This window comes from Electrona antarctica (genome assembly GCF_951216825.1).
Source record: "Electrona antarctica genome assembly, chromosome: 6".
NCBI lineage: Eukaryota > Metazoa > Chordata > Actinopteri > Myctophiformes > Myctophidae > Electrona > Electrona antarctica.
The window spans coordinates 54,809,207-54,836,887 of NC_136811.1; the positions used below are offsets into that span (position 1 = coordinate 54,809,207).

General features: G+C 43.9%; 1 protein-coding gene across 2 annotated transcripts; it reads left to right on the plus strand.

The window, feature by feature from the left end:
* The first annotated feature begins 11,575 nt into the window (after positions 1–11,575).
* LOC306925454 (uncharacterized protein) lies at positions 11,576–19,296 on the plus strand. 2 transcript variants are annotated; one of them, XM_079504280.1, is made up of 6 exons: positions 11,576–11,944; positions 14,908–15,244; positions 16,067–16,319; positions 16,941–17,042; positions 18,167–18,268; positions 18,522–19,296. In XM_079504280.1, exons 2-6 carry the CDS (start codon positions 14,909–14,911, stop codon positions 19,217–19,219), a joined length of 1,491 nt encoding a protein of 496 aa, XP_079360406.1. In that variant the 5' UTR covers positions 11,576–11,944; position 14,908; the 3' UTR covers positions 19,220–19,296. The 2 variants fall into 2 exon arrangements, with proteins under 2 accessions (XP_079360406.1, XP_079360407.1); XM_079504281.1 differs by having other exon boundaries at positions 11,576–11,940.
* Positions 19,297–27,681: the final 8,385 nt, after the last annotated feature.

Consider the following 27,681-nt stretch of genomic DNA (forward strand, 5'->3'; position numbering starts at 1 on the left):
AGGCATTTAGCAGACGCTCTTAATCCAGAGCGACTTACATTAGGCAGGAACAAAAGTATGGGAATACATCACATATATAAAATGCATTTATCAAGAAACATGCGTAAGCTAAGAACGTAACTAGAACATATCTATATAATGACACTATACATATTAACTATACATATATACTATACTATGCTATACATATGTACTATGATATGCTATGACTACATACAATGCAATTATTGTGCTGTCTACATGACATGCATAAGTCTGTTTCAAATGCTATCTAAGTCTAAAAAGTGCTATCTAAGGGGGTAGGATAAGTGCTATGGGCCATGATGGAGTCTGAAAAGGTGGGTCTTCAGACTACGGCGGAAGATTGGGAGTGATGCTGCAGTTCTGATTGCAACGGGGAGTGCATTCCACAGTTTTGGGGCCAGAAGGGAGAAGAGTTTGGGACGTGTGGAGCGTTGTCCCGGCGTTTCTAGTGAGGGTACTTCCAGCTTTCCTGCGTTGGCTGATCTGAGTGCGCGGGAGGGTTTGTAGGGTTCAATCATGCTTGCAAGATATGGGGGAGCCATACCTTTGGTTGCTTTGAATGCCAGCATCAGAGTTTTGTATTCTGTGCTGGCAGCGACTGGGAGCCAGTGCAGGGAGCGGAGCAGGGGGGAGACATGTGAGAATTTTGGTAGGCTATACGAGACGATTTAGCCATGTTTTTTTTGATTGATTGATTGATTTATTAACAGTTTGCAGAATTACAGTAGCCAGAATTACAGTACAACTCAATACAAAAACTGTTAACAGTGAGTGGACTATACACCATAAAGCACTACACTTGTTTACAATAGGGCCCACCAGTTTCAATTCATCAAAACATTTAGAGACGTACGAATATACACAACTATAGTCAAAAGGAAATCATCATAGGAGGTAAAAAGGGAACAGGGGTGGGTGGGGGATTCAGATTTTACGGGGGCCAGTTTCGAATTGCAGCCGTCCGTAGGTGCCCTTTGAGAGCAGTTTTGAAGGAGTCAAGGGATTTGCATGTCTTAATGACTGTTTGTAGGGCGTTCCACATTTTGGTGGCATAGGAGCAAAATTAATTTAGTCCCTTGTTTGTGCAGAATCTGGGTTGCACATGGTTTGTTGAACTCCCTCTGGTGTTGTGGGTGTGGACTTTGTTGACATTAAGGAAGTATTTAGACAGGTACATGGGTATCTTGGTGGTGTGGCGAATCTTGTGGACCAGACCCATTGCAAGGTGCTGTACTCTGTCGTCAACCCTAAGCTTTCCAGCCTGTCAAAGTGGGCAGGGGTGAGGTGGGTTCGGGGAGTGAGGCCAAGTAGTAGCCTGACCAGTTTGTTTTGGGAAGTCTGGAGCCTTGTTTTAAGGGCCTTAGAGGTGCTGTGGTACCAGAAGGTGCAAGCGTAGTCGAAGAAACCTTGTACGAGGGCTCCTGTTAGGGTCTTCAAGGTGTTTTTGTTGACCAGTGAGGAGATCCTGTATAGGAATCTTGTTCACATGGCGTTCACATGGCGCTGGTCTGTCATGTAAAATATAAAGTGCTTAATTGCCCCAGAGCCACGGATGTTACAATCCTCCTCGGGTGGGTAGAAGTACCCGTATCTTCCGCATTGTTCAATTAAAAGCGTTTTAATCCGATCGGTGGCCATGTTATCAGAGTTAATACCGATAGGGGCGCATAGTGGAAAGCACATGGCCAAAACCGGATTAAACTTTGCTTTTTATTGAACAATACGGAAGATACTGGTACTTTTACCCGCCCTAGCATAATTGTAACATCCATGGCCCTGGGGTGAGCACTTTATATTTGTAATCTGAACATTAGGCGTAAACCGTAAGGACTGTATGGAGAATGTGTGTAAAACACTTCAGGCCAGGGCTACCATTAGGAGTCCATAGCCTCCTGCACTTTACTTCCGTTGCATTGAGGCTATGCTGGTGCTTGTGCATGGGAGATCAGATCAACATGGAACTATTTCCTGGCACACATGAAACACAGACCAACCTCTCCTCTGTTACGAAAATAAACAGAACGTTTCACCTACTCACCAATACAAAGGTGTCATTAGAAAGCCTACTTTCCTTAGTGGAAGCACTTGGTATGAAATTAACATAATATAATAATTAGGCCTGCATCGCTTTGCCTAAAACACTGAATTATATAAGGACCGCAATTAGAAAAAGCCTGCCGCTGGCTCCCAGTTATTATGCTTAAATTATCGCTTTGGCTAAAACGCTGAATCCCGCAGGTAAAGTAGGCTATGTACATATAACTACAGGCATTAATAACTACAGACATTAATATAGTCTACCGCATATGTACAATTATATAGCCTACATCTAACAAACAAGCTTGATTGACATTTGTAAATAGGTCAATACAAAAACTGCTACGAGGATAAAACCAGAAAAGCACTAAGGCTTCTTAACATCAGGTACTGTATAAAGTAAAACGAAAACGTGACAACCGTGCCATCCAGACAGTCGCTTCAACAAGATGCAACTTACAGCACGCGTCACTTCCGGGTTATTAAACTGCTGGTGGATGGAAATGGGCTGCAACTTGACGCGTCGGCAAAACACTGGAGGCGCTTTGGCGCCGCTGAGAATTGCAGCTCTCATGCAAGCTTCTTTTCCATCCACCAGCTGTTTAAAACCCCGGAAGCTGTAAGCTGCATCTTGCATCTTGTTGAAGCGACTCTCTGGATGCAGTCTATCTGAGACCAAAACAAAAAGTGGTGCAATCAATTCATTATGGAGCTTTGTGTCTCTGTGGGTGGCTGGCTGGCTGGGTCTGTCCGAGCACGAAAATAGCGTTTGATTTTGGGTTTGACAGTACAGTAAAGTGACAGTACAGTAGAGGGCCCCCTTGGGGACCCCCACATGGTAAATGTCATTTCTCGACCGTTTCGGACGTGTGGCGGCTCGCCGCAACCGGGCCGGCACCCTCTTTCAAAATAGTGTACAGAAAGTGTTAAAATTATGTTTTATGTGGCCACACCCACCTGCACTTAAGCCTCACCCACAGCTGTTGGGTTAGGGTTATGATGTCAATCATGTCACTAAAATGGTGTTATTTCGATTGGGTCTTTTGACTCAAAGGCTTTCAGGTTTCAGGAAGAAACTAAAAATACACAGGGAAGACATATTTGAATAATATAACCACACCTGGGCGACTATTAGAGTAATGTTAACTCCATAGACACATGCAAAACACCTGGGGGTCTATTAGAGTAATGTTAACTCCATAGACACATGCAAAACACCTGGGGGTCTATTAGAGTAATGTTAACTCCATAGACACATGCAAAACACCTGGGGGTCTATTAGAGTAATGTTAACTCCATAGACACATGCAAAACACCTGGGGGTCTATTAGAGTAATGTTAACTCCATAGACAACACCTGGGGGTCTATTAGAGTAATGTTAACTCCATAGACAACACCTGGGGGTCTATTAGAGTAATGTTAACTCCATAGACACATGCAAAACAGAAAAAGTACAAAAATCACGGCACTCCATCTTTAAGTGGTTTGAATCATCAGTGTGCAACAAGCTTTAGAGAGAGAAAAGCAAGCCAGGTTCTCTCACCAAAAATGTGCATGCTTGATGACCCCATGTGGTATGGTCTTCAATTGCTAAGGAGAACCAAGTCATGTATTTTCATTTATCTGAGATAATGGAAAAACAAGATCATATTGAGACTGAGAGTGACCGAAGGGACATGATTCATACATTACAATCCAAAGAGGGAACAAGATATAAGAAATACAAAGCCATCAACCCAGATTGATCTGTTCATCCACTATAGCAGCACCAGCAGTACATCTTACATTGACTATTTGAGGATAACCTTTACACGTTTCTTCCTGTCCTCTCATAGACCTCGTGTGGAAATGGGGAGGTGGAGTTGCATACCACCTGAACAGTGTATTTGTCAATGTGAGACTGGTATACAAGACCAACAGCACATACCTGTGTGTCCCCACACCTCACGAAAGATATCAGAGTGAAATATGTCCATAGTTTACTGATTTGAGCTCACTCTTTGTGGGCACTAACAGAGGAACTGTGCGTATGCTACATGCCTGCCTGTCGCTTTTTTGGAGCAATATAAAACATCTGTTGTATGAGTAAAGGGATTTTGCGTTGTGTATTGTATATTTTAATGTATTGTACCTTTTTTAAAGTTTTTATTCATGGATTTTTGATTATCGTTTGGACACAATGTTGTCTACAATAAGGGCCTTTCTTGCCCCTACCCCTCCCATTTGTTTATATTGTTTTTAGGATCCAAGATGGCCGCAGCACCAGGGGGGGTGGGGGGCGGGGTCGACATATGCCCTTACTGGGCTGCATTCAAGACACTTGCCTTGTGTCTGACACCTGACTTGTGTCTGAACACAGCTTTGATGGATGTGTCCTGCCCCCCCCCCCCCCCTGCCCATATGGTCAAACCATATGGGCTTCCATTGGAAATGCTTTGGAGCGGCCATTAAACACAGACACAAGACACACACAAGACAGGTGTCTTGAATGTGTGAACGCAGCCGAGCATATGTCGACCCCACCCGCTCACCTCCGCCCCTCCCCCTCCTGGTGCTGTGGCCATCTTGGATCCTAAACACAATATAAACAAATGGGAGAGGGGTGGGGCCGAGAAAGGCCCTTATTGGGTCAATGAAGTAACTAACTGGGGGCAGATGTTGTGGGGTAAGTAGGCAGACTAATATGACCCTTTCTGATTTCTATCAGGTTATTGTTCACTGATTTGATCCCTCAAATTAACTGAACTAGCCCTTACCCGTTGTGAGATGCCCAAATTAACCTCCCCCCAGTATGCTCCTTGGGAAACTTAGGATAAGATCCTAATTTCATGCATTTTAATCACAACTGGCTGTGAGACCTATCAGTCATCAGGCAGGCCAGGAATCAGCCTAAACATTATCACTTGGTAATACAACATTTTATTCATGTTTTTTTTTCTCTCTCTCCTCATTCTCCATCCCAGATGTCTTTCCTGCCCAACTCAAACATATCTACAGCAGAAAGAGACATCTCAAACATCACCAGAGAATTGATACAGCAGAGAAGTGCTACGCCTGTGATCAGTGTGGGACTAGGTTCAGCCAGAGCAGTTCTCTCAACATTCACCAAAGAATTCATACAAGAGAGAAGCCCTACCACTGTGACCAATGTGGTAAACGGTTCAGCCAGAGCAGTTCTCTCAACATTCACCAAAGAATTCATACAAGAGAGAAGCCCTACCACTGTGACCAATGTGGGAAACGGTTCAGCCAGAGCAGTAATCTCAACATTCACCAGAGAATTCATACAAGAGAGAAGCCCTACCACTGTGCCCAGTGTGGGAGTAGGTTCAGCAGAACCGATCATCTGAAACAACACCAGAGCATTCATACAGGAGAGAAACCCTACGCCTGTGACCAGTGTGGGGCACGGTTCAACTCGAGCAGTGGTCTCAAAGATCACCAGATGATTCACACAGGACAGAAGCCCTATCGGTGTGACCAGTGTGGGAAATGGTTCCGCAATAACAGACTTCTCAAAAGTCATGAGAGAACTCATACAGGACAGAAGCCCTACCACTGTGACCAATGTGGGACTACGTTCAGCCGAATCAGTGGTCTCAAACAACACCAGATAATTCATACAGGACAGAAACCCTACACCTGTGACCAATGTGGGTCAAGCTTCAGCAAGATCAGTGGTCTCAAACAACACCAGAGAACTCATACAGGAGAGAAACCCTACACCTGTGACCAATGTGGGACTAGGTTCAGCCAGAACGGTAGTCTCAAACAACACCAGATAATTCATAGAGGTGAGAAGCCCTATCACTGTGACCAATGTGGGACTAGGTTCAGCCGGATCAGTGGTCTCAAACTACACCAGATAATTCATACAGGAGAGAAACCCTACACCTGTTACCAATGTGGGACAAGCTTCAGACATATCAGTACTCTCAAAGATCACCAGAGAACTCATACAGGAGAGAAGCCTTACCACTGTGACCTGTGTGGGAAAAGGTTCAGAAATAAAAGTCATCGCAGAAGACACCAGAGAATTCATACGGGACAGAACTTACAGAAGCCCTACACCTGTGACCAGTGTGGGATAAGCTTTGGCTACGACAGTACTCTCAAAAGACACCAGAGAACTCATAGAGGAGAGAAGCCCTACAACTGTGACCAGTGTGGGAAATGGTTCAGCAGGAACAGTCATCTCAAAGAACACCAGAGAATTCACACAGGACAGAAGCCCTACCACTGTGACCAGTGTGGGAAACGGTTCAGCGTCAGCAGTAATCTCAAAAGACACCAGAGAACTCATAGAGGACAGAAGATCTACCACTGACAGTTGGAGATTGAGTAAAAAGCTTCTTCTCAAACATCATATTCTAAGATACTTTGGGCTATACATGGGCAACTTACGTGCGGCCCCCACCTTCACTTAATGTGGCCCACAGTATTGATTTCAGCGGTTACAATTCCAAACATGCCAATTCATGATTCACTTTAATTACTTAATTAATTGTATTCTCTTTTTTGTGTAACTAAATGCATTTGATTAAATAAATGATTAACTTTTCAGGATTCCAATTAAAAACAAAACAAAAAAAGAATTCCAATTAAATAATAGCAAAAATAGCAGATCTACGAGCTCAAAACACGTCGCAGTGTGACAGGTTTTGAGCTTGTAGATCGGCTAGTATTGCTACCTTTATGTGACATAGATAGAGTGAGTGTGGAAATATTGGCCCCCTATCTTCAAAGTTGCCCACCACTGCTTTGGGCAATGTCGTGTTGCACACTTAAGAGGTTTTGTCCAATGCGTTTTTTACTACTTTACATTGGTTCAACATTTTCGAAACAACACACAGACGTAAAGGGTGTTCAATAGCACTGATTTATGGAAAAATAAAAAAACTCAAAAATGGAGTTAAGAGGTTTCCTCCGGACAGCAATGATATCATATAACAGGGCGAGGTCGCGTGCACGCATCCGCCTGGGTGATGGCAGACGTCAGACTGCTGGTGCTTGTGCATGGGAGGTCAGATCAACATGGAATGAATTCTGTACTGGCCATACATGGAGTGTGTCTTGAGTGTACATGAGGTCAGATCAACATATGGAATGTCAAAACAGGAAGGACGGGTGGGGGGTGGGATCAACATAGGTATGTCAGCAAGGTCAGCTCCATATATGGAGATCTAAGGGTGTGAGGTTTGAGGTCAGATTTAGAGTTGCTGGATGGCTCCATATGCAGATCTAGGTGTGATCCAGTCTTCTCCATGTATGGTTATCCAGGGTTAGATGAGGTCAGTGTCGTGATCTTCATATATGGAGATGGCCATATATGGTGTGACATGTCACTAGGCGTGATGTCACAAGGCGTGACCATATATGGAGTGTGATGTCACAAGGCATGACCATATATGGAGAAGTGCTGTCACGAGGCGTGACCATATATGGGGCCGTGATGTCACGCGGCGTGACCAACATATATGGCATGGATGACTAACGGACAAGAGATGCAGGTTTTCGTAGTAAATGCGACCTACGTCGCAACTCTATAAGTCTACACAATTAGAGCATGCAGAAGAATTGTTTTGATCGTTTGTTATCTCTCCTATCCTCCACCAACCTGCAAAGAGTGACTTTCAAAAAGACTTTAAAGAGAGACTTGTCTTGAGTTTCAAAAGAGACTGTGATTCTGTGGGAACTGACTCTGTTAAGTTAGATCTCATACGTTTAGTTAGTTCTGTACATTTTGGGCCCTATTTTCATCAGTGCCTTACCCCTTAAACACCTTGCTTGCCCGGATCTATTTAATCCATTTAATCCATGTGCCCATCATTTATAGCGCCCGGGCCACTTTTACCGGCGCACCGGAAGTTGTTGTGCATGTCTGTGTAGCAGCTAACAATAGCCACACCACTCTAGAGTCGATCGACAACAACGGGAGGTAAGAATAAATCTATCGCGACTAGCGACTGGACCGCGGAAGGCCGTCAAACACAGGATTTTTTTTCAGAATTAGACAGGATGATTTAGATCGGGAGTTATGAACGTTTTAAGATTTTCGTTTGTCAGCTAAACAGGCAGGGAACATTTTCGATGACGTGTCACTGTTTGACACGTCATCGGATTGGGCAACAAGCGCTCCTAGGCTGTGGAGCGACGCGATCGGTTTTGATATCATTAATCTCCGTCCTATTTATCAATCTCCGGCTTGGGCACTTGACCATGACCTTGAACTTGACGGAGATCTCCGCCCCGGGCTTCCATGGTGTTAATATCCCTACACTTATTTGCCTTTTTTTCTTTTTTTTTAATAGATCAAAAAGCTGATCTACGTGCCGAGGTAGACCTGCTAGTGGAACAATTTTTAAATGTTTTTCAAAATAGTAAAAAAGAAAATATTTGTCATGATGGGCAAGATTTAAGAAGACAATCAGACGACAGTGTTACAATTCACTGAATGCAGTGAATGGACATCCCAGTGTCAACATTTACTATAAAGATTTTTTTTTTAAATTATTTATCTTATTGCATTCCGTAAACTTCCGATTGTCCCTTTTAAAAAGACAAACCAATTGAAGTCCACATGAATGAACGGAGTTGTCGTAACTCTGTCTCACTCTATGGCTCTGGTATTCGCAAAAAAAAGAAAAAGAAAACTGACACACCGTACGGAGTTGTCGTAACTCTGTCTTACTCTATGGCTCTGGTATTCGAAAAAAAAAAAAAAAAAAAAAACTGACACACCGTACGCGTGTCAGACCAGCTGGCACGAAGAGCCGTTTTTTTCTCCACCGTCCACTCTGGTCTGGAAGACTGGAAACGGCACCTTTTTGACCTGATCCCAGTAGAAGACTGGAAACGGCACCTTTTTGACCTGATCCCAGTAGAAGCCCACCACTCGTAATTTTACACCTATCCTGCTTAGTGGAGAGTGGTGCGTTGTAGGCCTACAGGAGGTCTCCCTGAACGCGTGCTGACACGAAGAGCCGTTTTTGTCCAGCGTCCACTCTGGTCTCGACACTGCACTTTTCTGACCTCTGATCCCAGTAGAAGGCCTGCCACTCGTAATTTTACACCTCTCCCACTTAGCGGAGAGTGGGCATTGTAGAGGAGGTCTCCCCAAATGCGTGCATATGTCAGACCAGCTGGCATATGGAGGGCTATAGTCCGGGAGCCGTGGGGCTGAACGTGGTTTCGTCAGATAAAGTTTATTTCTCAACTGATTCTTGTAGCTTGGGGTCACCTCTCACGAATTCAAGAGGGTGCCCAGTGATGTCCCTTGGGCAAATTTAGTTATTAACCCCTTAATGCCTGAAATACTAACAAATCCCTGAATATAAAGTTGTATGGTATTTCATGCGAATTACTTGGTCTAAATACATACAATTTGCTTTCTACATGCGTTTGTGGATGTGGATAGGCACAATGTAGTAGATTTATGATGAATGCATTATTAATTAATGCATATTAACCCCTTCATGCCTCAAACCCCCATATCCCATAAAATATATTGTTTAAATGCATCAAATTAGCTTTCTAGAGTGTTTATCCGCATGAATGTGGATATGTACAATATATTTGATTTCAGAATAGGGCATTTTTAGACATTAACCCCATCATGCTTAACACAGCAAAAGCCCATAAAATAGGTCTACAATAATTAATGCAAAAGCAACAAATTTGCATTCCAAAATAAATGCTTATTTGAAAGTGGTCATGTCCACCACACCTCCTTTCCTATGAATTAACTCGATCACTTATTACTTTATTACACTTATTACTTTTATTACACTTATTACTGCAGGTCTTTAGGTAGATTGGTAGGGCTCAGTGGCCTGATAGATCTGTCTTTTTCCATCCAAACTACTCTCGTCTCATGCTGGTGTAAGATGCCCATCAACATTTTGACGCCACAAAGATGTTTAAAAGTGGGGGATCTATACATTCTCAATTAATCTGTTGATGGTAGTGCAGCTGGTTTGAAGTACATGCATGACCTTTCCCATTATTTTCTCCCAGACTAGTATTCTAGTTTCCTCCATAGTTTCCTTAACTGAACAGGACCTGAAGGTCCAGATGGCACTTGCTGGAATGCCTATAGCACAAGATGAGGAGTGTGGAAATCAGACCTCAAAAGGCGGCTGTTTGTAGCTACAGTGATTGGAGGAGATATATCATGATAGGACATGGTATTTCTAGCTGACCCCCGTCTCCCTGGCATCTCTGCTGACTGACCTGATCATGACCATGATGTAATCACAGACTTCATAGTAGACCTATATCTCGAAGATTAGGTAGACATCACTGTCAGACAGGTATGTGGTTGACATCAGCTGGATGGTCCAAAGGTCTGATACATCAATGACAGTGACATCTGCATCAGCAGCATTCCTCCCGAAGTGACGTCTTCAATGTGGACGTGGCTTTCTGAATTAGATCAATCACTTCTTTTCAATGTATTTAATTTAAAGAATCGATTTTCACTCATCTTCTAACACCGTGCTCATGCTTCTAATGAGAGACCCCCATGCTTCTAATGAGAGCCCCTTGATGCATCTCAAGGGGCTTATCCTTTCAATAAAAGGTATATACATTTGCATTCCATCCTCTGTGAACATGGCAGTTAAGACTGGTGCCAGCTCATAGGCAAGGGCGTCCTCCACATGAACATCACAGTCACTAGACAGGAGTACGATGACCATTGAATAGATATAATTTAGGTCATACACTTTGGAGTGTATCATTTGAATTGGATTTGGCTGTTGTTGCCACCATCTTCAACCTGAAAAGAAATATGCTACAGTTTCACTAATACAGATGGTAGAAAGCAGATTTGATACATTTGACTTGATTATTGTGCATACAATCTCATTCTCAAAAGATATATTTTATGGCATGTTGGGGTTTCCAGGCATGAAGGGGTTAATAATATGCATTAATAAATAATGCATTAATCATACATTTTATACATTTATACAATGTGGATTGCATATCCACATTCATAAACACTGTAGAATTCAAAGTTGATGCATTTAGACCAAGTATTTTGCATGAAATACCAAAAAACTCTATTTTGGGTGGATTCTTTTGTGTTTCGGGCATTAAGGGGCTAATAACAAAAAATGCCCAAGGGATATCACTGGGCACCCTCTTGAATTATTAAGAGGTGACCCCAAGCTACAAGAATCAGTTGACAAAAAAACTTTATCTGAAGAAACCACGTTCAGCCAAAAATCACCCTTCGGTTCCCGCCGGACTACTATGCACTCCAGACAGTGAACAGCATTTATCCATTTAGATTATTTGTTAATGTTATAAACTGTTATACATGTTAATAGAAATACACATAAACATAATCTTTGTCATATATTTTCGTTTAAATACTTAATTTATTGTTTTAATGTGCAAATTAATCGTTTTTGTTTGCTTTAGCGTGTACTCTTATTCTGAAGAGCCCGGCAACCGGAGGTCTAATCCTAGCTCCCTCATTCTAGCTGCCTTTACAGTTGACACTGATTACACACACACACACACACACACACCAAGCAGCAACAGAACAGAGAGTGCACGGACATGAAACAGAGAGAAAGTCTGTGTCATAATATCAGTTTTCAGCACAAACCTTTGTGTGTAACTTGTGTCTGAGGTTGTCTTTGCTCCACAGTCTGTGAAAAGAGTGACACTAGAGGCTGGCACGTTGTGAACACTGGGGGAATTTACACACGAAGACTGTTTGTTTTGTGGGCTAATGCTAATGCTAAAGTTCGTCCGTCCATTACTAGTGAACAGACGTTTCTTAACCCAGTTGGATGTGTTGAGGGACAGTCTGCCGTTTTCAACCTGAAGACTAAAGAGACGTACGTGGGTGACAACGTAACAACGTGGGTGAGATTTTGGTCCTATTTATTTATTTGTTCGCCAGCTGTGTGTGTGTGTGTGTGTGTGTGTGTGTGTGTAACTGGCGCGTGTGTGCGCGCGCGCGCGCCAGTTACAATCCTGATTCTGGAGGTGGCTGTGTCTTTGATTTGTACATGGACCATGCAGGAATTCCAAATTTCCAAGATAAACATTCTAAGTACTAGGCTACTTGGAATCATAACAAACCTCGGGTGTCGATGTTGATTCGCACCACGAGTGGCCTAACAATAACTTGCATATAGAAGTGTCTATTTGTCTCTAAATGTAGAAGTGTCTATTTGTACGTCTCTAAATGTTTTGATGAATTGAACATGGTGGACCCTGTTGGAAACAAGTGTAATGCCTAATTGGGTCGTCCACTCACAGTTAACAGCCTTTGTATTGAGTTTGTGCTCGAAATGTACTGTAATTCTGCAAACTGTTAATCAATATTTCAATCAATCAAGCGTGACAAAGAGCAAAGCCTAATTGAAGAACTTGCAAAATACTGCTCTGTTTAGCTGAAAGGCAGTTTGTCTGTCCGCAATTTGCAACTCTAGATTGTTTTTTATAATGGGATGAATCTAGAGTTGCAATACTCTCCATTGACTCCCCACTCATCCAAATTGCTTTTGCGATCTTCTTGTATTATACGACGTTAAACTCACCAACATTGCAGCTGTAGGGTTGAATTATCCTCTTTCTTTCAATGTGCGTTTGTTTCATACAAATCCACCGTAGACATTATGAGCTAAGACATTCTGTGCAGGTGATTCTTTTTCTAAGTGTTGGAGTTTGGAAGCACTTTAGGCTACTAGACTGTTTTATGATCTAGAAGGCTGTGCTAGGGCTGTAGGCCTACTAGGCTATATTAGGCTGTAGGCCAGTACTTAGCCCCTCTCGGAACCTACGTTAAAGTTTTCTGACATTTGGATGACTTTAGCGTAGGGTCCCTTACCATCGATGTCGTGCTACATGCTAATTCTCAAACGCACACTGACTTACCGTTGCTTTTGCTTTTGCTGCGCTGTGTGTATGATAGTGACGTGTTCCAAAAGAAGCATATAGGAGCTATAGGAGACAACGGAGACAACCAAACCCCCCCGCGAACGGCGCAGAAGCCGTTAAGTAATTTTAATCTTTGTTAGACCGTTTTGGCAGCTCTGAAATTCTCTCTTCTTTCCTTCCTTGACTTCCTTATTGACATCCCATTGACCCGCCTCCAGCACCGTGGCTGGCTACCTGCGAACGTAGGGACTGACGCGCAGATAGCCAGTTCCGGCGCTGGAGGCGGGACAATGGGATGTCAATAAGGAAGTCAAGGAAGGAAGGAAGAGAGAATTTCAGAGCTGCCAAAACGGTCTAACAAAGATTAAAAATACTTAACGGCTTCTGCGCCGTTCGCGGGTGGTTCGGTTGTCTCCGTTGTCTCATAGCTCCTATATGCTTCTTTTGGAATATGTCAGCATCACACACACAGCGCAGCACACACGTTTGAGAGGGTAAGTCTGAGTGCGTTCTAAAAATAGCACGTAGCTCTGCTTTGGTGTCACCGGACCCTATGGGTTGGGGTCCAAAGGAGCTCAACCCGGGGGGTCCGGAGACGGGCTAGCCAGTACTGTACTATAGCCTATAATTGTTTATGTAAAACTATTGGCCGTGCACACAAACTCATGTAAAAACTATTGCCCGTGTGCACAGTGGACCCTAATCCCAAGTGTGAGGAGCTACAGGGCTGACAAGAGCCTAATACAGCAAGTAACCAACAAGAGTGTGTTTTATAAAACGTTGTATGAACACACTACACATCCTGGTACTTCACACTGCAAGTGCAAGCATGATGCAAGCTAGGGCTGCTGGGTAATGTAGTGCATTTGCTCAAACTCGGGTAAAACAAACTTTTAATTATTTGAATGCAGTGGGATGTGTGGCATGGCTATTGCATGTGTCCCCATTTGATTGTTTTGCCACTATAATGCAAGATATCCTCATAGACACACTCTAAATGGCCCTAATTGTTTTTCCTGTTGCAATGATTGATAAGTTGATAATACTGAATCTGACAGGAAGTAAACATATGGCCAAGCTGTTCACATAGCAACATAATTCTAATGAAAAAGTATTATATTCGAGGAATATTGGGTAGTCTTAACTAACCAATTGAACCCCTTGAGACTAGAGCTGGGATCGGGCTGACCTTTTCCAGCCCTACCCGGGCCCGTTACAGACAGCTTTGTTTCCTACCCAAATCGAGCCCGACCTTAATTATTAACCCATTTAGACCTGAGGACAATTCTACAAATACCTTCGAAATCCTGACAGTTTTCTGAACAGCCCATGTTTCTATGCCAGTCGTTCTCAAACATTTTCATGTCAAGGACTACCAAAAATATATGTAATTGGCCACCGAACCCCCATCTGACAATATGTTGTTCCAGGGAAGCAAAGCAAAGATTTGAGTTAAAAAGGTTCGCTCTGGAAGAATATACGTATATTCAAAGATTCGTGCCACATTTTCACGATTTTTCAAAAATAGCAGATCTACAGCTTGTAGATCTGCTTTTTTTCAATAGCTAAAGCATAACATAATGCCTTAACAGAAACACCAAAAGGGGTTCCCGTTCAGAATGGATTAATATATGCGTCCAACCCAGGCCCGCCGCTTTCCCCCCCCTCATTTTTCTTTGAGGAAGGCACTTTAACCAGGAAATACATGCAGAGAGACAGACTAGTCGGATCGTTTTTATTTATATTTACACTTTATTTTCTATATATCAACAACATGGCTGGCACGAACCGAATCTCGACAACCAATTATGCTAATGCATCCGACCCTAGCCCGACCCGTCGGGTACCGACGGGCCGGGCCGGGTTTCGGTCGTGTATCCCAGCTCTACTTGAGACTAACAAAATCTCACATTCTCTCCCCCCCTCTCTCTTTTAATATTTAGAATGCCTTGCTGTCATTTGTGTCACAAATCCTTCACGGTGGCCTCCCTGTCGGGCCACATGAAGAAATGTCACTCCTTCAACAATGTTAGCGAGCGTAAGCACATTCTGAACCTGTGCAATAAGCGCACAAACATTCGACGTTGCCCGTGTCCAGTCCCGGGGTGTGGCGTTAAGGGCCAGTTCCTCGAGAGGCACATGGATCATGTCCATAAAGAACTCCGTTATGACCAGCTGGACATCTTTAAGGACCTCGCCAGGAGACGGGAGACAGATCGCCTCCTCCAGGTGCTCAGGGACACCAACCCTGAGATCCCGCTGACGACCACCTGGGAGAACGTATGTTGTATTATGTTGGGCTTCCCTTTCCTTATTCATCTCCTCTTCATTCCATAGAGTATAAAGAAGGATAGAGACCGAACTGGAGCGTTAGCCCCCCCCCCCCCCCCCCCCCCCGCTATTCATTTCAGTGGAAGTTGCTCAGTGGCGTTTTGAAGCACCCGGAAGACTTCCGGAAGTATAATTATAACTCAATGGCTCGAGCGAGCGGAAGTTTAGCCTAGCCTAGCCTCGGACCTCAATTTTGAGGTCCGGGCTTATGCACGTGACGTCATGAACGTCCGTCCACTTCCATTAAAGTGCTGCAATTCCACATTTCGCCAGTAGATAGTGGCATCTTCAACGTTGGATAGCCTTACTGGGGGCTTGCTTCATCCTCGACCTCGTTCTCCCTCCGATTTCCTAGTCTTATCTAGTGCTCCTGTAGAGGGTATGCGCGTGACATCATCATACCCGGAAGTTTGAGTGGCCTGAGTGGCAAAAAAAATACTTTCTGGCCCTGACAGCCCATACATCGAAAGAGAAAAGTCCTATCTGATTGTATTAACCCATTCTGGACGGGAACCCCTTTTGGTGTTTTAACTAAGCATTATGTTATACTTTAGCTATTGAAAAATAGCAGATCTACAAGCTCATAGGTCTGCTATTTTTGAAAAATCGTAAAAATGCAGCACAAATCTTTGAATATATATTCTTTCAGAAGACAGGCCTAAATGGGTTAAACAACGTTAAACTCACTTTGCCACTCGATTTGCCATTGACTTTATGCACGTGCATACCCTATAGTGCCTGCTGATCATGTTTCTTCTCTCCTTCACACAGAATAAGGATCTGGCGATGGACCCGACCGCTGTTGCCAACCTGCCAGCCAGGCGGGACAGACCCTGTCACAAGCCTGGATGTCAGGTGCTACAGCAGCGGTTTCTGGCTCTGCAGAGAAACTGGAGGTGCCTGAAAGCAGAGCTCCAGAAAGCCAAGAGGGAGCTCTGGGCCTTCCGGAGGCCTTCCGGAGCTCCGGGCCCTCCGGAAGCAGAGGCGAATAGAACGCAAACCATTCCAGTGCCCATGTCCTTAGGTGAGTGTACACTGTAGCGCAGGTTTCCACAGGGAATAGAATGCGAACCATTCCGGTGCCCATGTCCTTTGGTGAGTGTACACTGTAGCGGTTTGTTGGGGCAAGTGTCGGGGTGCCAGTCTGACATATAGGGTTAAATAATAAGACCACAACCGAACACACGACCCCTAAAGCAAACAATTCATACACAATACCATATAAGTCAAATACGCACACACAGAGAACCTCAAAAACCAATATACTCTTAACTTGAAAGCCATGGCTGGTTGCCATGGTAAATATCATGCTAATCCACACCTTCAATCACTTTATATCATTCCCAGGTGCGTTACATTGATCCCGCAGCTCTGTAGCTGAACTGGGGAAGGGGAGCACTTGATTGTCTTACAAACACTGGCCGTGCGGGCGCCTAAGCACCGCCCGCGCTCATATGACTGTGAATGTGTGGGTCCGGGTTGCCTCGTAAAAACATCAAGCTCCTCCTATTCCCCCGTCACAGAGCGCCCCTCACTTCACACAAGTGTGGACTTTTTGTTGTGTGTGTCTGTTTTGAGAAATATCCAATCCATACACGTGTAGCCTAGGCCTGTGTCTCAAAGTCATTCACTTGCATGGTTTCAGATCAGTGTGTCCAGACTGCAGAACTGCAGGTGAAGATGAACTCTCCAGACTCTTCCAGGGACATTTCTATTAAACAGGAACCTGAAGACCACCCACACCTCGGTACGTTTTGTGCGCTCTCTCTCTCTCTCTCTCTTTCTCTCTCTCTCTCTCTCTCTCAATGTTAATTGGTAATATCTCGACAACGGGTAAGGGCTAGTAACTATAAATGCACCAACCACTGACATCACTCCATTGAGACCCTGCTTCGCTATTCCCTGTTTTTACAGAAAGTACAACCTCACAAAATATTTGGCTCTCCAAGTACCATTATGATTCATGTTAAAAGTCATCCAGTGCCACAGCGCCATCTGGTGGAGGGTTCTCACTGCCACGCATGCATTGTGAATGAGCGATACTCTTAACTTGAAAGCCGTGTTGGCCGGAAACCACTGAGTCAGGAAGTAAAATCCGCTTTCTAAAAGGGTTAGTCCCAATACTTGATTCTGATTGGCTGGTTGCCATGGTAAATATGATAATCCACACCTTCAATCACTATATCATTCCCAGGTGCGTTACATTGATCCCGCAGCTCTGTAGCTGAACTGGGGAAGGGGAGCACTTGATTGTCTTACAAACACTGGCCGTGCGGGCGCCTAAGCACCGCCCGTGCTCATATGACTGAATGTGTGGGTCCGGGTTGCCTCGTAAAAACATCAAGCTCCTCCTATTCCCCCGTCACAGACACTGGCCGGGTAAAAACAAGGAAGTGTGGCTCATTATGGTGGGCTCAAAGTGTAGCTACTTTTGTTAATTAGGAATAGTTTTAGGAGGTTAATATTGCTATGTTTATAACCGTTTTAGAAAAGCAATAAGCCACTCGAGGTCACGGTTTACCGGGTATTTTATAATGGCTGAAAGCCCCTCAAAAATATAAACCTGCTACTGCATTGATTTCTCTCCCGTGTTCAATGCGTTTCTGCGTTCATGTGTGGACACATATTTCTTTGTCGTGTGGGCAGGGATTTCTGAGGGGCGCTATCCCCTCCTATGCACAGCTTTGTGTGCATGAGCACAGAATATGTTTGGAGCACGGAATGTGATGATTTGATTGGCTGATGTATGATAAGAGCGCCCCTCACTTCACACAAGTGTGGACTTTTCGTTGTGTGTGTCTGTTTTGAGAAATATCCATACACGTGTAGCCTAGGCCTGTTTCTCAAAGTCATTCACTTGCATGGTTTCAGATCAGTGTGTCCAGACTGCAGAACTGCAGGTGAAGATGAACTCTCCAGACCCTTCCAGGGACATTTCTATTAAACAGGAACCTGAAGACCACCCACACCTCGGTACGTTTTGTGCGCTCTCGCTCTCGCTCTCTCTCTCTCTCTCTCATGGCAATGTTAATTGGTAATATCTTGACACCAACCACTGACATCACTCCATTGAGACCCTGCTTCGCCATGACTGTCAATAAGTCTCAGGTCCAGAATTGCACCACTCAGTTCACACGGGTGTGATTTTTATCACAATAAACGATAACGATTATTGTCCCGTTCCTAATCCAGTGTTGACTATAATGCTATATGTTTCTACTCCTAGAGGTTTCCCCTAAACAGGAGAGCAGCCCCAGTCTGCTCCAGGAGGAACCAGAGCCTCCACACATTAAAGAGGAAGAGGAGGAGCTACTCCAAAGACCAGTTGAGCCTGCTGGAATAACATTGACATTGTTAGCAGTGGAAAGTGAAGATGGGGATGAAGACATCTCTTCACACTGCTTTGAAGTTGAATCTGACACTGAAGTCACTGAAGACAGTGATGATTGGGATGAGACCAGTGGAGGTCAGTCGGCTTCAAACACCAGATCTATAACCAGGAAGAGTAGTTTCTCCAGAACACACACTGGAGAAAAACCTTTCCGTTGTACACTGTGTAACAAATGTTTTGCTGCGACAGGGTCTCTGAATAGACACCAGCGCATCATACACACTGGAGAAAAACCAAGAAAAACGTTCCACTGCCCCTTTTGTGGCAAGAGTTTCCGTCACTTAGGTGAGCTAGAGAAACACCAGGTTGTCCACACTGGAGAAAAACCCTTCCGTTGTACACTGTGTGACAAATGCTTTACTTCGTCAAGGTCTCTGAAAAATCACGAGCGCATCCACACCGGAGAAACACCTTACCAGTGTACACATTGTGGCAAAACCTCGAGAGTGTTAGGAAATCTAAAGACACACCAAAATGGCCACCCTGGAGAAAATCCTTTCCACTGTAAACATTGTGACAAGAGTTTCACATGATTGAGTTATCACCTTATTAGACAGAAATGCAAACAGCAACAGTACAGTACAGTCAAACACTTAAGGGTATCCTGCGCCAAGCATGGCGCAGGATACCCTTACCCCTAAACTTATTTGCCATGTTTTACCATTTAAAAAAAACCTTTAAAATAGTTGAAATAGTCGATCTACAAACTCACAACGTGTCAATGTAGACCGGCTAGTTAAACTATTTTAAAATGTTTTTTTCAAAATAGTAAAATATGGCAACTAAGTTTAGGGATAAGGGGTGGCGCAATTTAGGGCCCTTGGTCTAAAAGGACCCCAAAAAATGAAGTACCTACGGTCTCGTTTTACTTACGGATTCAATTCATAAACATAATATAAATAAATAAATAAATAATAAATAATAACAAAATTCAATAATATCGAAAATATAGATCACTATGGGCCCTATTTTCGCCGGTGTATTACCCCTTATCCCTAAACTTCTTTGCAATTTTTTTTTGTACTATTATATTTTGAAAAACATTTTAAAATGCTTCAAATAGCCGATCTACGTCGACACGTTGTGAGCTTGTAGATCGGCTTTTTCAACTATTTAAAATGTTTTTCAAAATAGTAAACTAAAGGATATATATCTCATGATATATATGGCTTGATTCTAGCCTTAAATGTACTTGTTTTTATTTGATGGAGAGTTGATAACCCAATGTGGTCCCTTACAGATCTTTAACTCTTGGTTTCATCTTACAATGTCAAAAGTTACATTTTTGTTCACATCTGTATTTCTTAATTTTGCAGAGGTCTACACAATTAGAGAATGTAAAGAATTGTTATTTTGATCAATGTTGGCCTGTTATCTCTCCTATGTTACCACATCAATACAGCATGGAAATGTGGACAAAATCTTATCCAACAAATTCAAAGTATACTATGTTGTGTTCTGAGAACGCATCTCATCAAAATGGTGGTCCGTGGCTCAAATGCCGAATAAATAATGAGCCTTGTTATGAAACAGGTTTGTTGCACACCAGTGTTCCATTGTGATGAGTTGTGAATTGATTAATTTATTAAATGAATGATCAATCACTTTTTTTAAAAAAGTGATTAGTTGGATTAACCGTTTCACTCAACTTTAACCAGACCTTGTGGTTAGAGTGTCCGCCCTGAAACTGGGAGGTCGGGGGTTCGATCCCCGGCCGCGTCATACCAAAGACTGTAAAAATGGGAGCCGATGCCTCCCTGCTTGGCACTCAGCATCAATGGGTTGGATGATTGGATCGGGGGTCAAATCAACTAATGATTCCCGAGCGCGGTGCACGCTGCGGCTACAAAAAAATGAATGAGTGAACAAATGTCACTGCGGTAACGTGTGTGACTAACGTGTACGACTTTGACTCCTAGATGGGTGTTCTCTTCTCAACAGGTCTGCACATAGTGCTGTAACTGTATAAACAATGGGCAGTACCAGAGACCAACAGTGGGGGGCAGCAGTAAGCCAACTGGCGTCCAGACAAAATGCTCAGAAGCTCATATCAGTGTGTTCTGGCTTCTGGGTTGACACTTTACAATAAAAAAGTGTGGTTTCAAAACGGTGACATAATTGATTTTGTTTCCTGTTTATGTTCTATACCAGCATTTATGGACAGACACAGCACTCCTCAGTTTAGGGTCGATTTTTTTTATGGCAATCTAGCAGCTGTTGACTACCTGAGTACTGAGTATACGTAGTTGAAAGCCTATGGCAAAAAAATAAAATAAAATACAGCTCGGATAAAATTGCCTTTTATTAAACAATGCGGAATGCAGCAGTGTTAATCGCTGTACCAGGACATTTCTAACACCTGTGGCACACGTGGTGAGCACTTTATATTTGAAATCTGAATGTTTATGTACACGTTCTCTCTGTGAATGTAGCGATCGCACAAAACAGACGGACGTTAAGCAATGACGCTGGTGAAGTTCGAGCATCATGTGAACCATGGCTAGTACCGAGTAGTAGACCTCTAGAGGGGTGTGTGCGCGTGCTCGCTGGCTAGCTCAACCCGGGCAAGATAGAGGTTGAAACACTAAACACTACTATCCAGCTAAAGACAGACAGACTCAAATTGAAATGAAAAGTGGGCTGCTGTTCTTCCCTTGTTTTGCTAATGGGTTTTGGATTGCTATCCAGCAGAGAGAGAAACACACACACACACACACAGACACACACACTCAGTTCAGACTAGACGGGTCCATGTTTCTTTCTTTTTTTGTATGGCAATCACACCTATGGAGATTTATAGCAGCTGTTGACAACCTGAGTATAGATACTCTTGCTGAAATTGGCTGTATGTTTATTTTGTGTTTTCTGGGTAAAATATGTTTTATTTTTATTTTTTTATATAAATATATGCTTTTTAAATTTAAAATAAAACAATATAGCCTATATAAAATAGGAAAGCATACGAGACAACATTTGAGTTGAATGATGAGTTGCTGTCCAGGGTAATGCACAGGCAAGAAGGAACATTTTGTAAAGTAAGTCTTCAGAGGAAATCTCAACTAATCCCAAGATGTAAATAAAATAGGCTATATAAAACTGTAATGCAATTGCTGATATAGAGAACTTGTTAAGATTCCAAATTAATCTACCATGTTGATCTAATTTCAATATTGAAGAAATTAAAGAAGGCACATAAAATCACTTCTAATGTGAAGGCCGCAGGATCAGATTAACTCATTTTCCTTTTGTGGAACGATCATTATTCACAGTGAGTAGGCTACAATAATGTATCTATTGCTTTAAAAAGGGAGGGATGATTCAGGTATGTTTGCTCAGGGAGACATCCTCTAGGGCAGGCTCTAACGCACCAAGCCGGAGAGGTGTAAAGAAGCATGGTGGGCCCTCCAGGCAAGACGGTAATGGGTAACCGGTCAAGTGGGCACCAAGACCAACTGGGCTCCATGTACATGTGGGCACTTGGACATCTGGGCACCATAACCATCTGGGCACTACATACATGTGGGCACTTGGACAACTGGGCACCTGGACGAGTGGTCACTTGGACAACTGGGCTCCTTGGGTGAGTGGGCACATGGGCACCAAAGCCATCTGAGCAATTGGGTTGTGGACACTTGGACAACTGGGCACTACGGACATGTGGGCACTAATAATAATAATAAATTGTATTTGTAACACACTTACACTTTACATTTGAAACAAATCTCAGTGCTAATTAAAGTGCACTTGGAGTTGCCCAGTCATCCAAAAAATGGTGCCCAGATGTCCATGGTGTCCACATGTCTTGGGCCAGACGTCAGTAAAGTGCCTTTTTCAGATAGGACACGACCCTTTGTGTCAGCACTTGGCTGACAATTAAAATTTAAATATGTAACATATGAAATGAAATGATTACTATATTTACCCAGGGTATCTGGGCTAAGCTCAAGAACTTGTTTCCAGCCAGGCCCTGCTCATAGAACACATTTCATCGTAGTGGTTCAATGCCTTGTTCAAGGGCACTTCAGCGGTGGTAATTTTAACGTGTCGGACCGCTGATTCGAACTGGCGACCTTCCGGTATCAAGACCGATCCGCTATCCGTTCGGCCACCGCTGCCACAAGTGTATAGGGCACTTAGAAGTAGCCTACTCTCGTGTAACAATTAAGCCATTTAAAAATACATAACATCTTAAATGTATTAAAATTGTCTTATTCTGAAGGCAACCAGAAACCTTACCGCCAGCCCTCAGTGCCGCTTGCAAACTGGAAGTCTTATTGATGCAACATAACAGGCCCAGCAGCAGCAGCAGCGACGGAGAGAACGTCTATGTCATCATATCAGTTTTCAGCACAAACCTTTGTGTGTAACTTGTGTCTGAGGCTGTCTTTGCTCCACAGTCCATGTAAAGAGTGACAGAGGCTGGCACGTTGTGAACACTGGAGGAATTTACACAAGAAGACTGTTTGTTTTGTGGGCTAATGCTAAAGCTCGTCCGTCTATTACTAGTGAACAGACGTTTTCTTAACCCAGTTGGACGTGTTGAGGGACAGTCTGCCGTTTTCAACCTGAAGACACAACGAGGACAACCAGAGCTTTGAGCAACCAGAACTTCACTCTAAAGTTCCTCTGACGTTTTGAGAAGACGGTGAGTAAAACCATCTGTACCGAGTAGACCTCTAGTGTGTGTGTGTGTGTGTGTGTGTGTGTGTCTGTCTGTCTGTCTGTCTGTCTGTTTCTCTGAAAATGTTGTGTAAAGTGCCAGTTTCAATACCTACGGACGGCTGCAATTCGAAACTGGCCCCGTAAAAGTCGGATATTTCAGCACTGCTTATTCTGTTTTGTCCTGTTCCAATTCTCAGTATTGACTGTAAAGAGAAGCTTGTTCAACTTCAACAAACGGCTGTTGACGTTTCTTTTGTATATAGACTAAGATGACATGCTGCACTGTTTCTGGACTCCCACACTCACACAAACCATTTAGGATGTTTACCAACCACAATACCCAAGTCTGAGTTAAGACAATGTCTTCCCTTGCTTTAATTTCCACCTCCAATTATTTTAATTGAAGTCTGTAGGCCTACAGAGAAGAAATGCCGACCTTTATGCTCTTCTGTCCACTCAATCTGCCACTGGTACTCAAGCTTTTCTTTACATACTGTAGCATTCACATTTACCAAGTGGGATATTCAGATCTACATTTTCCCTCAACAGGGACTCCTTAGCCAGAATATCAGCCCTTTCGTTGCCTTCAACTCCTGAGTGACTAGGCACCCATACAAAACTACGCACCATGATCTTTCAATTTTGAGACATTTCATCATCTACTCGGGCTTATGTGAACGCCACAGTTTTAAAGTTGCTCAATTCGGTATTTATATATTTGATATTCTAATCATTACATTTCTAAGACACATATATTATGTAGAATTGATAGTGTAACAGAATACATACCCTTAAGTATATAGGCCTCAGCCGTCCTTTTCAAATTGAACCTCGCTTGAGGTGTTGTGGCATCAGCTGGGTATGTGCCATGGAGTGGCACATACCCAGATGGACTTGTATTTCACAGGGTCCATGTCTTAGAGAAGGAGGAGAGACTAGCCCCTCTCGGGACCTCCGTAAAGTTTGTGACATTTGGATGTTTATGTCTTTACGGAGGGTCCCGAGAGGGGCTAGAAGAGAGACCTGCACACCGCCACTTGCTGGTTCAAGAGTTTTTATTTAGATAAGAGTCGTAGCAACGTTTCGGCCTTTCGACCTTCTTCAGGCATCAGAGGTCTTCAGGGTCCATGTCGAAACAATGACTTATTGATGACTTGCCGTTTTGAGTTGTGATGGCTGCTTTTATACCCTATGATTTGATTATGATTACAAAATGTCATGGCTAGAATGGCCCACTGTAGTACGCTCCATGACTGGGAAACTTTATGCTGACAAACGGAGGACCAAGTTCGAATCCCGTCAGAAACAAACGTTCATTTATTTACGGTATGTATTTATTCTTTCATCGATGCGTTTATAATTGACACATTACATGGGCTGCATAGTTAATGTATGTGACACATATGTTTACTCGTAGTTGCATTTATGAAACGTATTCTTGTACATAGACAGTCACAGGAAGAAGGCAAGTGTCTTCCTGTTTCTCAACAACAATCACAACAACAAAACACACGGCTAAGGGTGTGAAACCACAACGCAATGTTGAGTGTCCGTCCGTCTCCCCGACGCTTCTTAATCCAAACGAGAATCAGATCGGTATGTCTTGTTTGGCATTGACGAGGACCGTTACGCCGTGTAGGGTCCGTGTAGGACCATAATGGAACATCAACAGTTACTAGGACGACGGAGACGCCATTTCAAGTTAATCTGATTTCATAACAAACCGATTTTCGGGGCCTGTTGAGAACTCTAGTTTGTGTGTGCGTGCGTGCGTGCGTGCGTGCGTGCGCGCGTGTGTGTGTGTGTGTGTGTGTGTGTGTGTGTGTGTGTGTGTGTGCGTGCGCGCGCACTAGGCCTATGTCTCAAAGTCTTCATTCCCTTGTACAGACCAGTGTGTGGAGTCCAGACTGCAGGTGAAGATGAACTCTCCAGACTCTTCCAGGAACATTTCTATTAAACAGGAGGAAGCTGAAGACCACCCACACCTCGGTACGTTTCGTGTGCTCTCTCGACACAATATATCATTTTCACTATACTTGAATATTTGCAAAAATGTCATGTCAATGGTAATATCTCAACATGGATATAGCTTTCATTGATAGTTACTGCGAGTTACTACTGCGAGAGTGAGGTCTAGCCAAACACCAACTCGGGATTCCTGGATCGCTGCCCTCCACATTTTCCTTTCCAACATCAGGTTTTTGAGCTCTGCAGTGTTGTCAGCCAAGCTGTCACGCTGCAGCACGTCTACATTGACCCATGGTAGGTCCCCATAGTAAACTAATGGGACAATATGAAAATAACATGTCACTATTATTGTGGCAAAATGTATTATTTTTGTGCCATCTACGAGCATATTCGGACCCCCCCGGCTCCTACCCCATACATGTTGGTGGTCCCCCCCCCCCCCCGTATAGGTAGTATAGGTAAGCGGAGACGGTCATTTTACCTTTTAACGTTGATCCGGTTGCTATGCAACGCCTCCGTCCCCACCAGCTATGGGTTCTTTCCATCAGGATTTTCAAAGCGCTGTATCTAAAGTTTCGAGCGCTGTCCATGGTAACCCGTCGCGCATCCGTTGTTCGTGACTTTGTCTCGCATCGCTCCCGACATATAACCGAGAGGTAAAGGGTATGCGAGAGGTAAAGGGTATGCGAGAGGTAAAGGGTATGCGAGAGGTAAAGGGCATGCGAGAGGTAAAGGGCATGCGAGAGGTAAAGGGCATGCGAGAGGTAAAGGGCATGCGAGAGGTAAAGGGTATGTGAGAGGTAAAGGGTATGCGAGAGGTAAAGGGCATGCGAGAGGTAAAGGGCATGCGAGAGGTAAAGGGCATGCGAGAGGTAAAGGGTATGCGAGAGGTAAAGGGTATGGAGAGGTAAAGGGCATGCGAGAGGTAAAGGGTATGCGAGAGGTAAAGGGCATGCGAGAGGTAAAGGGTATGCGAGAGGTAAAGGGCATGCGAGAGGTAAAGGGTATGCGAGAGGTAAAGGGTATGCGAGAGGTAAAGGGTATGCGAGAGGTAAAGGGCATGCGAGAGGTAAAGGGCATGCGAGAGGTAAAGGGTATGCGAGAGGTAAAGGGTATGCGAGAGGTAAAGGGTATGCGAGAGGTAAAGGGTATGCGAGAGGTAAAGGGCATGCGAGAGGTAAAGGGCATGCGAGAGGTAAAGGGCATGCGAGAGGTAAAGGGCATGCGAGAGGTAAAGGGTATGCGAGAGGTAAAGGGTATGCGAGAGGTAAAGGGCATGCGAGAGGTAAAGGGCATGCGAGAGGTAAAGGGCATGCGAGAGGTAAAGGGCATGCGAGAGGTAAAGGGTATGCGAGAGGTAAAGGGTATGCGAGAGGTAAAGGGCATGCGAGAGGTAAAGGGCATGCGAGAGGTAAAGGGCATGCGAGAGGTAAAGGGTATGCGAGAGGTAAAGGGCATGCGAGAGGTAAAGGGTATGCGAGAGGTAAAGGGCATGCGAGAGGTAAAGGGTATGCGAGAGGTAAAGGGTATGCGAGAGGTAAAGGGTATGCGAGAGGTAAAGGGCATGCGAGAGGTAAAGGGTATGCGAGAGGTAAAGGGCATGCGAGAGGTAAAGGGTATGCGAGAGGTAAAGGGTATGCGAGAGGTAAAGGGCATGCGAGAGGTAAAGGGTATGCGAGAGGTAAAGGGTATGCGAGAGGTAAAGGGCATGCGAGAGGTAAAGGGTATGCGAGAGGTAAAGGGCATGCGAGAGGTAAAGGGCATGCGAGAGGTAAAGGGTATGCGAGAGGTAAAGGGCATGCGAGAGGTAAAGGGTATGCGAGAGGTAAAGGGCATGCGAGAGGTAAAGGGTATGCGCTAATGATCACTCCTCACAAGCCCCCTCCTCCCTGATAACCCGGAAATGAAAACGGAGGCTCGTAGAATGGGAGCCAATGGTTGGCTTTATGCTACCACCTAGCGGGCAGTAAAAGAGAGAGATTAACAACATTATTTTTATTAGAAATGGCACTTTTTTAAAAACCACTTTAAACCCGGCATCCCTATTCTGGGGGTAATACCCGCCAAAAACGGACGATCTACAATTAAGCTCACAACGCATTGTGTTGCAGATCTACAAGCTCACAACAAGTTGTGTTGCAGATCTATAGGCTCACAACGCGTCTGCTATTTTTGACGAATCGATTTGAGTAGAGTGAAATAAGAGCGTACCAAATGCGCTGTATACATGTCTGTTTTATCAACTGTGGAGGGTTTTAAGTGGTGCTGAATTTGCAACAAGAAAATAGCCAATTGATACTGGTGTGTGTGACAGAGGACGATAATTACAATACTTTTAAATTTCTCACCGATGTGATTATTGTGA

What these genes read in the sequence shown, in the direction of transcription:
- LOC306925454 (XM_079504280.1), top strand. Translation starts at nt 14,909, where the DNA reads ATGCCTTGCTGTCATTTGTGTCACAAATCCTTCACGGTGGCCTCCCTG. An exon ending in TCCAGTGCCCATGTCCTTAG is followed by an intron (nt 16,320 to 16,940) that starts GTGAGTGTACAC and finishes GCATGGTTTCAG; the next exon opens with ATCAGTGTGTCCAGACTGCA. An exon ending in TGAAGACCACCCACACCTCG is followed by an intron (nt 17,043 to 18,166) that starts GTACGTTTTGTG and finishes GCATGGTTTCAG; the next exon opens with ATCAGTGTGTCCAGACTGCA.